We start from the raw sequence: 12485 nt of genomic DNA on the forward strand, positions 1-12485 counted from the left end.
CCCTGATAGCCTTGTTCCTGCAGTGAACGTGGCTGTCAGATTATTGGAGCCATCCCTGATAGCCTTGTTCATGCATGACATAATTGTACAGCAATACATTGACAGCTGGAGAGACCTTCTTACTTAAGGCTCCCAGGGACCAATCCAACAAATAAAAACTTCAAACGCTCGAAAAACTCCTAACAGGAGATGGTCTAGCTCTGAAGCTGACCATAAAATCTTGGAGCGTCTCATGGCCAGGCAACGGGGAGAGTCTATGAGGCTTGAGAAGTCTCCCTGGGCAGAGGCAGGAACTCCCAAGCCGAGAACTTCTCCCGTGTCATACCAGACGCTCGCTCTATAAGCCAGTTTAAAAGGAGGGAAAGCAAAGGCTGTCTCCCCCAAACTCCTCCTGGTGATCAACCAGTCGCCTAGCAAACGTAAAGCTCTCTTAGAAGAGCGAGAGAGCACTAGCTTAGAAAACGACGGCTTCGAAGTAGCTAGGCCTAGCGTAAACTCTGACGAAAGCGAACGAGGAGCAGCAGTTACAAAATGGTCCGGAAAAAGATCCTTAAAAATCAGCATGATTTTTTTTTTTTTAAAGTCCATAGAGGGCTGAGCAGCTTTAGGCTCCTCTCCGTCTGACAAAGTCCCCAAAGGAATATCAGTAGGAGGAGGAACAGCAACTTCCTCATCTGAAGGAACTTCGTCCGACAATTGCCGAGTCTCATGAAAAGGAGAGACCTGCCGCGGCGGCAACGCTTGACAGGCAATGTCAACAAGCAAAGGAGCAGCAGTAGCAGTAGAGGAAGCGACGTCACGCCGCTGCTGAAAGGACTGAAATCCTTGTGACTGACCAACAACAACAACTGAAGTTGATTGACGCTCGACGTCACGTCGGAACTGCCTTGACTGCATAGACTGAGCAGGCAAAACAACCTTCGACTGCGGTGATTGACGCTCAACGTCAAGTCGAGGCAACTGAGCCGGTCGGCGAACGTCAGGTCGGGGCTGCGGCGGCAGCGGCTGAACGTCAACACGAGACTGCGGCAGCGGCTGAACGTCAACACGAGACTGCGGCAGCGGCTGAAAGTCAACACGAGACTGCAGCGAGGGAGGATCCATGTCACGTGACTGACGTGAAAAACTACTGACATCACGTTTCAAAGTACAAGAAACGTCAGCACTAACGTCAAACGGACGTGTAAATGCTCGTTTGGGCGGCTGACGGCCAGAGTCTCGTTTAGCGTAACGGCGACTCGAAAGCGAAGGTTCATCGTGAACCTGCTCAACGTCATACTTCTCCATAAGGGAGGCAAGCTTAGTCTGCATGTCCTGCAGGACAACCCATTTAGGATCAACGGGAGTCGGAACGGGCCGAGACGACGGTAACGTCTGTGTTGGCAAAACATTGCCTTTACCGCGACCCTCGGACCCCGTGTTACGCTTGCGTTTAATAGGCGAACAGTCTTCCGACGACTGCAAAGGGTCAGAGCTGTCCCAATGGCCACAGCCAGGACGCTGGACCTGTCCTGAAGGGACTGACTTTCGCTTCAAGAGTCTAGAAACCTTGCGCCAAGGTTTCTTTTGCGAAAAGTCTTCGGATGACGAGGAGAACACAGTCTCATCCGTCTTATGGTAAGGGCGATCTTGACGAGAAACGTCCGATACCAAAGAGGGAACGTCTGTACGTTGGTTAAAGCCTCTCGTCCCCTTAAGTCCTACGACATTACTTCTCCCTGGTGCAGGGGAGCCTGAAAGAGGTCTCAGACTAGGGGAGCGACAAGCACGAACAAACGAACCCTCCGCAACACAGAACATGTTTTTTGCACTTACTTCACTGATATCGTATTTTTCAATAATTTCACATTAGGCATGAATAAAAACTGATTTCTACCTGAAGCACGCAATTCTCCCTTACATCAAAAGGTTATAATTGCGAAATGAGTCGTATAATGTAAGCACATTAGTACAAAATGAAACACACATGCAAAAATCAATAAACATATACATATATATTTAATAAAACGGAAATATATAAAGTTAAAAAGGATCAGTGACTGGGGAGGAGACTAAACACTAGTTCACTAAAGACTACGTTTTCAATCTCTCACCGTACAGTGCCTTGGGACGAGAATAAAAACTAAAAACGTTTTATCCTCTCTCCCCGTACAGAGACTTGGGACGAGAGTAAAAAACTGAATCGAGAACAACGTTACTTGCTCCCAAACTCCTTGTACAGAGACTTGGGACGAGAATAAAGATCGGATCGTTCTCTCTTTCTCTCTCTCTCTCTCCGTCTCTCTCTCTCTCTCTCTCTCTTGTCACACACAAGAGAATTGCCCACTCACCCTTCGTCAATAAACAGGTTATTTGACCAAAGGAAAAAACTGAAAGGACTAAGAAATTGAAAATTAACAAGTTCCTTTAAATTAGTATCTAAAACACTTCAGTTTGAAAGAAGAATGAACAAAACGTCAAAATCGATTTACTCTTTCTGCAAAGTGAAACCGTGATTCTCTCTTTCTCTATCGTAACGATAGAGCGCAAACTGCGTAGCATAAATAAACCAAACGTTAGTTCATCTTTGAAAAAAACAGCACGAAGACTATTCAAAGAATTTATTTCTTAAAATATTTTCTAGAAAATATTCATTTCATAACTCTTACAGAGCAATTGATTTAAACTTAACAAAAATAAAAGTTGAATGGGCTCAACGTTGTTTAACTTCGTTTTCCAAGTTAGGACCGCCTACAAGGAATAGGTAAAGGCCGCATATAAACAAAACATAAAATTTATCTTGATGTTTAGTATAAATGGAAAGCTAATCGAAGAGGCCTAATAAAGGCGGGTGAGATATAAAATATATAGAGGAAAATTTATGAATATCAACAATAATTTATAACGTGATAAAATAATTACTAAAAGCCTTAAACACACTTCCGTACACTGAGGGAAGGGTCGGCCATCTTTACTCTATGGAAAAACCAGAGATAAAAAAAAAGCAAGGGCAAAACACTTTTCCTCTCCTTTCAAAAGCATTTCTTTTGAAGATAGTATTGAATAATCCAACACGGCGAAAGCAATAAAACCAAAACCAAGTACTTCACCAATTCGGTAGAAAACTCGAGGTCATAAAGCGAGTGGAACCAACTTGTCGACAAGACCGACAGAGAAGAACTGGAGATGTTTACAAGTATATGCGGTATCTGGCCGATAGTCGGCGCTGGTGGTCACACCCGCAACCTTCACGGCGATCGCTCGCGAGTTTTTGGAATCTGTCTAGCCGTCGGAGACGTCAGCTATTATATATTCACCGGCTAAGTTTAATATTAAAAAATGATGAATAAACTGTGCATGCATGAAAACTAAAGGGGATAACTATATGCAGGATTTAGAATTTAACGAAAATATTCTTTTTGCCACTCATTTTTTTTCTCTGTAGATGAACTTAATTACCTTATGGTGAGCATTTTCCTTCTTGATCCCCCTCCAGTAATAATAAAGAAACTAGTAAACAAGCAAACATCTTTGGTCTTACAATTTAGGCAAACCCAAACCTGGAACACTTTAAAAGATTGAAATCCTATTCTGTATAATCTTTAGAGAGAGTTCCTAAATATCCTTTACATCACCACTAATATTGCAACAAAAATATTTTTTCATCATAATCTAATGTCAGAGAGTTCTTAATGGTATGTTGGTCAACTATAGGTGATTTATTTCAGTAAATATCATATACATTAACACTAATATTACACCAAAAATATTTTTTCCATCATAATTTAGTGTTCAAATAATATGGAATTAATTTTAAATAATCAGTTTTCTAAAGCATCAGTTCATAAATTATCTGACTTTTATTTAGCTGGGGAGTAGCTGGGGAGAGGAGAGTGACTGCTCCCTGCACTCTAATTTTGGTGTGTCTGAATGTGCATGGATGTAGTACAAAAGAGACCAAAAGATGTGAGATTGTAAGTATGTTTTGGAATAGAGGGATGGATGCATTGGCCTTGTGCGAGACAAAGATAAAAGGGAAGGGGGAAGTAATGTTTGGTGAAGTGACAAGTAGAGTGTCTGGGGCTGAAGGGGGAAGAGCAAGAGAGGGTATGGCTTTAGTGCTGAGTGAATAAATGACAAATAAAAATAGTGGAGTGGAAGGAGGTATCATCTAGATTAATGTGGGTAAGGGTTGAGTTCGGTAGGGAATATTGGGCTTTTGTTAGTGCGTACGGGCCAGGTTGTGAGAAAAGTGAAGAAGAGCAGAATTAATTCTGGAATTAATTAACTATATATGTAGAAGGACCGAGTAGAAGGAATTATGTAGTTGTGATGGGTGACTTAAATGCCAGATTGGGTGCTGGAGAGGTAGAAAGTGTCATTGGGAAACATGGCGTACCAGGTGAAAATGAGTGGTGAGAGGCTGCTAGATGTGTGTTGAACAAGAGCTTGTGATAAGTTGTAGTTTTTCAAAAAGAAATATATAAACAAGTATACATGGGTAAGAGTGGCAAATGGAAGAATGGTAGACAGGGCATTGATGGATTATGTGTTGATACAAAGAAGGAAGTTTGGAAGATTGAAGATGTGCATGTGTTGAGGGGTATGGCTAATGGTATGTCTGATCATTTTTTGGTTGAAGGAAAATTAGTTTTAGCAAAAAAGTGGGGAAATAGAATGGGAGGTGTAAAAGGGAGGTAGTGAAGGTTGAAGAGTTGTAAAAACCAGAGTAAAAGGTGAATACCAAGAGAGGTTGGAAGTGGCATAGGACAGGGTGAAAGCGAGAACAACTTGTGATTTAGAGCATTAATGGAAGTTAGTAAAAGAAAATCTTATTGGGCTTTCAAGTGGTGTGTGTGGCAAGAGGATTGTTGGAGGTAGCATGAGAAAAGTGGAGGTAAATGGTTGAATGAAGGAGTGAAGATGAAAGTGGAAGATAAAAAGAGGGCATTTGAAGAATAGCTGCAGAATAATAGTGTACAGAAGTATGAAAGATATAGAGAAAAATGTGGAAGCAAAATGCACGGTAGCCAAAATAAAGAGGGCAGCTGACTGGAGGCGAGATCAGGGATTGGATAGTTCGTATGAAGAACATGAGAAACAGTTTTGGAAAGAGGTGAAGAGTAAGGAGGGGTGGATCGAGAAACGAAGAGATGGTAAAAGATAAATGGAAGGCTGTTGATAGAAGATGAAGTAAGGAAAGGATGGGCTGAATATTTTGAAAGGTTGCCAAACATTGAAGATATATGGAGGCAGATATAATTGCTGTTGCAGGTGTTGAGCTGCCAGTGATGGGAGATGAGAATGAGAGATATTACAAGAGAGGAAATGAAGAGAGCACTAGATCAACCAAGAGCAGGAAAAGCACCTGGAATGGATAGTATGAAGGCTGAGATGATAAAGGAAAGATGACTGTACTTGAATGGTTAGTGAGATTATTTAATATTTGTCTTATGTTGTCAATGGTACCAGTGAACTGGTTGTGGGCGTGTATTGTTCCGCTATACAAAGGTAAGGGAGACATGCACGAGTGTTGTAATTCTAGGGGTATTACTTTGGAAATGTGCATAAGTGTTGTAATTCTAGGGGTATTACTTTGGAGATGTGTATGAGTATTGTAATTCTAGGAGTATTACTTTGGAGATGTGCATGAGTGTTGTAATTCTAGGGGTATTACTTAGGATATATGCATAAGTGTTGTAATTCTAGGGATATTACATTGCTGAGTGTGGTTGGAAAAGTATATGGTAGAGTGTTAATCAATAGCATTAAGGATTAAAGATAAAACAGAGGATGCAATCTTAGAAGTACAAGGGGGTTTTAGAAACGGTAAGGGATGCATGGATCAGATTTTTACAGCTAAGCAGATAGGCAAGAAATATCTAGCAAAAGGTAATGATGTGTATGTTGCATTTATGGATCTGGAGAAAGCTTATGATACAGTTGATAGGGAAGCAATGTGGAATGTGATGAGGTTATACAGAATTGGGGGAATGTTGTTGCAAGTAGTGAGGAGTTTATACATAGGCAGTAAAGCATGTTTTAGGAGAGGAAATAAAGTAAGAGAATGGATTCCAGTAAGAGTGGGACTGAGTTGATGGAGTTGTGAGAGAGGTGAATGCTCGAGTGCTTGGTCAAGGACTGAAACTGGTAGATGAGAGTGATCAAGAGTAGGAGGTGAATCAGTTGTTGTTTGCGGATGATACGGTATTGGTTACGGACTCGGAGGAGAAGTTGGGTCAATTAGTGATAGAGTTTGGGAGGGTGAGTGAGAGAGGCAAGTTGAGAGTTAATGCGGGTAAGAGTAAGGTTATGAGGTGCACAAGAAGGGAGGGTGGTACTAGGTTGAATGTCATGTTGAATGGAAAGTTACTCGAGAGAGTAGATCAGTTTAAGTACTTTGAGTCTGTTATTGAAGCAGACGTACAACAGAAAAAGGAAGAAGGAGGTAAAGTGTTAGGTTGTGGGGAGTGACGAGAGACGGATATTGAATGTGTTCGAGATGAACTGTCTGAGGAGTATGGCTGGTGTATCTTGATTAGATAGGGTTAGAAGCAAAGTGGTGAGGGTGAGAATGGGTGTAAGAAATGAATTAGCAGGTAGAGTGGATATAAATATGTTAAGGTGGTTTGGCCATGTAGAGAGAATGGAAAATGGCTGTCTGCTGAAGAAGGTAATGAATGTGATGAATGCAAGAGTTGATGGGAGAAGTAAAAGAGGAAGGCAAATGTTTAGGTGGATGAATGAAGTGAAAAAATTTCTAGGTGATAGCAGGATAGATGTGAGAGAGGCAAAAGAGCGTGCTAGAAATAGGAATGAATGGCGAGCGACCGTGACAGTTCCAATAGTCCCTGTTGCTTCCTTCGGTCGCCTTGGTGACCACTGAGGTAGCAGCAGTAGGGGATTGGCATATAAAGCTTAATTTGTGGTGAATAATGAGAGAGGATGGGCTGTGGCACCCTAGCAGTACCAACCAAACTCAGCTGAGAGGAACTAAGAGAAGAAAAGTCCCATTTTGTTCTTTTTTTTTATGTCAGGTACCCCCCCAAAAATTGGGAGAAGTGCCTTGGTAGATAGATGGACCATTGAAAGGATTAATTTGAACAGATTGATTAGTGCAACAACCTTCTCAAGCCCTTGACAGCAGATGGTCAGGGTCAGTGGATAATTTCCCTTGTGCCACAAACAGGTCTATTTTGAGTTTCACAAAAAGCCTGAACTTTTTTACACACCTGCTACACCATGGTAAGTCTAGATTTTCCTGTAGCTAAAAGGGTATCTACCTTTCATGCTAAGGGATCCAGAACAAGCTGACAAAACATCTTTATCATTGTTTTACCAAGAACATTTAGTGTTTCTGGGCAGTCATCCAACCTTGCAGTGACCAGCCCTCACACTGTTTAACTATGCTAATCTGATGAAAAACGGTGTTTTCCATGTGATAGGTAGAGTTGCAAAAATAAGAAAAAGTCTGGTGAAGGAGCATACATGAATATATACAGGCAACCAAACCACTTCCCAACTTCTAGATATATTGACAAATGTAGCGCCTAATTGCTTGGAAGCAGTAGACTTCCTGCTTAGCTGAAGTTTTCATTTATGCTAAAAATTTTTAATTTGCCAATCAGAACAACTCAACTATAACAAAGCCTCGAACGCTATTCTTGGTTCGCCAGAATATAGACTCGTAAGCGCTAAAAAGTACCAAGACTGGAAATATAAACGGTTCAAAATATAATAATATAAATGGCATAAGGCCTGAAAATAAAAGGATAATGAACCTAAGATGACAAGAGTACCAACGGGCAAAACAAGTTAAACACCAAACCGTACAAGAACAATGGCCGCCATCAGCCTGGAAGGCCAAAACTGTACGCACTAAATAACACTTGAATAAATAAAAATAACACTAGCCCGGTACTAACAAACCTGTCAAAACAATCTATGGTACTTAACATTGGTGCAGGAGTAAGAAGAGCCTCGGTCATGATGAAATTACACGAAAAAAACCTAAAAAACCAAGCGGCACACAAAAAACAAAACGGCGCTTACGAAGTCCAACAGAAGGATGTAGTACAGGTGGCGCTAGCTTCGGGCATCGGTAGAGTAGTTCAGGTAAAGTAGATAGGGCCTCTGTAACGGCCCTTCCCTTTGATGAAGGAATTATCTAAATGGTAGACAGCCTGTGAATAGTGGTTTTCACACGCCCCTGCTTTATAAACGACGCCCACTGGGTGTTCGCGCGAGGGTAGTAACCTCTGCATTCCATACTTTAATCTTTCTCTGGTATATTTGGAAGTATTTATATCAGAAAAGTGTAAGGAAGGACCCTTTTCACCGGGCGTCACAGGTATCTCCCCAGAAATAGATTTTTCCTTTGCCAAAATCCCTTTTATGCTAAAAATGTTTAATTTGATCATGCCACCTACTTCCCAAGGGTATCTTGCAGCCCACACACTAAAGATAGTTTGTTACTTGAAACAAGGAGAATGCAGTTAGAGATCATCCAAATAACTCTGGCTATTTTGGAGCCACAGAATAGCCTGAATTTAGGCAACCCAGTGAGGAACTGCTTTATTAATTAGACTTCTGTACCTCATTATCTACAGAATGACCAAAATAATGGAATAAGGAAGGCGGCAGCATACGTAAAACGTCTGCCACCTGTAAAGAAGAATGCTCCCTGAGGAGGAGGCTCTGCAGTTTCAGTAGGAAGAACAGCAGGGTGCCCTTGCCCCTGGGCTTGCCCAACCATTAAGGTGCTACCACTCTTGCTCGAGTGTCCCCTGGAGGAAGCCACTTGAGTTCGATAAGAGTCCCAGGATAGAAAAAGCTGCCCGGGCCTTCCTCAACTCTGAGGATGACCCCAAAGCCAAAGAATCCCTTATAGGCTTCTTCCTCTAGCCAAACTTTTCCCACAAGCTAACATTGATCACAAGGGGATGCCTGAGTGCACATATGGTCTCTATACTGCTTATAAAGGTATCCCCAGACATGTTCACATAGTCAGGGCATGATGAAGGAAGTAGTCACACAACAAACATGCAAAAAAAGAAAGAAAAAGAATTAGAAAAATCTGCCAAAATGTAACCAATCAGAGAGAGAACGACCGTCCTCTCTACGGCTGAAATCTAAGTAAGTAGTCAGTGAGTTATTGCCTCCATGATTCCAACAGGTAAACCACCTGTCGGATTTTTACACCTCGTTATAAGTTTTAGCTGCTGTGTTCCAGCTTTGCCGTTATCTACTCCTATAGTAACGGACGATGGTTTGTATTTGTGTAGGAACAAATAAGAACTCAGCTACCAACTCAGTCTTCTGCCATGCATAGAGCAACTTAGCATGGGGAAATGCAATAGTTAAGCTGCAGAAGGACTAAAGTAATTCAAGAATTCAAGACTTCACAAGAGGAACTCGATTTTGTAAGGGGCAGAGAACATTCAGAACCATTACTGAAAGGAATACTGTGAAATTATGAACCAACTGTCCCGACTTTGGAAGTTAGGTTAGTGTAAGCAACCGGGCAGGCAAGAAAGAATTACCACCCCCAAGAGAAGGCTGGCTAGCCCTCTGAGAATAACAAAGAAAGTTAAATAAATTGAAACCTAAAAAAGTTCATTACTAACTTGGTTGGAAAGCAAGTATTGGCGAATCACATCGTCATCAACTCCTCAAAAACAACTATTCTTTCTATGAAATTTTTCTTAAACTAAAAATAGATAGGAGAAATGAACAGCAGTTGCTGTTTATGACATAAAAGCTTTACCGCTGCACAGTGTATACTCTCTAGTTCCATAAACACTAACTGGAAGTATATTTCCTCAGAAGAACCGTGAGACATCCGACTCCTCACAATGGTTATTCAAACTCGTGCTTTGCTGTGCAGAAATGCTAACCAATTGAGCAGGTAAGTTAAATTTAATGCAATAAACACTTACAGTATTACAATCTGGAAGAGGGATGTCCTAATGAAAGAACTGTGATGGAGAAAATGGAATGGGGAATTCTTGGTGTGCTACTTACCGTTACCCATTAGATTGTTTTATTACGGTACTTTACTAAGGTACTTTTGCAAGGAAAGAAGACTGGAAAAATTTTGAAAAATTTTAGGGGTAAATGTTGATAAACCGAGCTTCTGGAGAAGCAATATGAACATCCGGGGAGGTTCATAGAAATATTTTTACCATAATTAGTAACCATTAAATTCTGCAAATAAAAAGTTTTTACGTACCGAATTCCTGTTGAAATTAGACAGTATGAATACAAGACTTGAACCATTTTTGCAAACTCCTTCTTGACATTCCTCTGGAACTCCTTGTGTCGAACAGGTAGAGTTGAGAACAAATTTTCCAAAGAAACTGTTGTGCCCACCTATCAAAACAGAAAATATAAAAGGTGAAAAAAGTTTCAGGGTTAATTTTACGTAAATGACTATAAGTTGCAAGTTTCATATTTTCTAAAAAGGAAAAAAAGGAATATAGAAAACTCTGGCCTCCAAATATTGCCAGACAAGCTATTTCAAAATGCTTGTACATACTATTGTATATAACTTTCAGATAAACAGATCTTTAACCCTTTCACTGAGGAGAATGACTTTACTCCACACCCTATAAGAAATTTCAAGCTTAGCGCCTCTTGCAGATGACTTATTTGGCTTCTACATACTGCCATCCGTTGGCAATTTCAAGTACTACTTGCTCTCTGACGATTCCTTCACTTTTATCTCGGTTGTTCGCTGATGTTATTTTTGTTATGAAAAAATTATTAAATATATATTCATATTTTATGATAGCAGTATACGTATATTGTTGAATAAATCAATATTATTCATAGATTTATCATAATACAGTATCTTGCTACACAAAGTTCGTGTAGCAAGTTTGTTTACATTAGGATCTGAACAGTTTCCATGACAATTACACAAATATATATGTATTTCATTGTAAATGAAGTTCAAAATGTGACAAGTAATGGAGTTTCTAGATAATAATCTATATATTTACTTAATTAAATGAATAATAGTAAAATAACAAGTTTCTTAAACGAAAGTTTTGTTTACATTCATCAGCTGATGCTCAGGCTAACTGTGTTAGCTGCCTATAATTCCCTTTATTTATGGCACATCTTTATTACCAAGTTGTTAATAATGATAGAATTTGTGAACAAATCCTTGTTTTTCAATAGGGTAAACTTCATATTTAGTAGTAAATTACAATATCATGCTATTGGCAAAATACTTCATCTATGATTAAATTAGGATGAATAACCTTGTTTTCTTTTATTGATGCCCCCCAAAAAAGAACATAAAATTCATAGTAATCATGATTTATTAATATTGTCTTTGTAAAAATACAAAGTAAAACTTTGAACGCCTGTATCTCAAACTATACAGTACTTATTTACCTTCAAATTCAATAGTCTCCCTTAGTTTCAAAGATATAGCATTGAAATTTGATCTATAACTTAAAATATATTATAAAATAATGAAATGAAGCCCTTTTTCAAATTTTTGTTTCATATTTTTTTTCTTAATTTTTTCCCCCGATTTTTTGGGTTTATTTTTTTACCCTAATGAAAAAAACTCATATCTAGCAAAAAAATTACTTTAAAAAATAAACTCTTCATATTATTGGAGGTCTATATCAGGACTTTATAGAGTAGTAATTCCAGATCTTAGTCATAATTATCAAGGGATGAGATAGAATTTGAAAAAATGAAGTTTATATGATAAAATAAGTTTTATGAATACTTACCTGGCAGTTATATATATATATAGCTATCGTCTCTGTCGTCCGGCAGATATTTCAAAACTCGCGGCAACCGCCGAGTGGTGGTTATCTGGCTAGGTGGTTAACAACCCTTACAGGGTGGTACTTGGAATCGTTCCCGTTTTCTGTTCCTCAGATCATCTTTACCCGACCTGTCTCCTGAGGGGAGGTGGGTGGGACTTAAAATATATATATAACTGCCAGGTAAGTATTCATAAAATTTTGTTTTATCATAAAAACTTCATTTTTACGAATAGAACTTACCTGGCAGTTGTATATATATAGCTGATTCACACATTTGGAGGTGGGTGAAAGACAGCCAACATCGTTGGGAAACAACAATAAGTCGTAGGAAAAAACACCTTGATTCCATACCTGCTACGGTAGCTGACTTCGAAGGTTCCTGCCTCTTGAGTCGCTTTCCCTTAGGAGTGCCAGCCAGGTGGAGACCTGTTATGCTGAAACAACTCAATCGAGTCTGTCAAACGGGGCGAGACCAACAACGTGACTAGACTTCTGCACTACCTATCCCCCTTTTTATAATCTGCAACCTTACTCAATCTAACCACCTAACCTTGCAGAATAGATATCTTACTATCTAGCTAGACTGAGGGCACTGTTCCCGCAAGTCAGAGCCCTCAGACAACCATAAAAACCAAAACCCAATCACAGGCATACCATACAAAAGTTAAGGTTGAGGGGAGGTAGTAACTCCTTTACCCCATACAGAAGCAGTAG

At 39.8% G+C, this 12485-nt stretch overlaps 1 protein-coding gene across 3 annotated transcripts in view; it reads right to left on the minus strand.

Moving 5' to 3' along the window:
* Positions 1-12485, minus strand: part of LOC137644047 (mismatch repair endonuclease PMS2-like) — a 95780-nt gene that overhangs the window by 50797 nt on the left and 32498 nt on the right. For all 3 annotated transcript variants that reach the window (XM_068376951.1, XM_068376952.1, XM_068376950.1), the window contains exon 5: positions 10211-10350. In XM_068376951.1, the coding sequence (XP_068233052.1) occupies positions 10211-10350 (140 nt within the window). The remainder of the gene's footprint in view (positions 1-10210; positions 10351-12485) is intronic.

Source organism: Palaemon carinicauda, chromosome 7 (assembly GCF_036898095.1).
Source record: "Palaemon carinicauda isolate YSFRI2023 chromosome 7, ASM3689809v2, whole genome shotgun sequence".
Classification (NCBI taxonomy): Eukaryota; Metazoa; Arthropoda; class Malacostraca; order Decapoda; family Palaemonidae; genus Palaemon; species Palaemon carinicauda.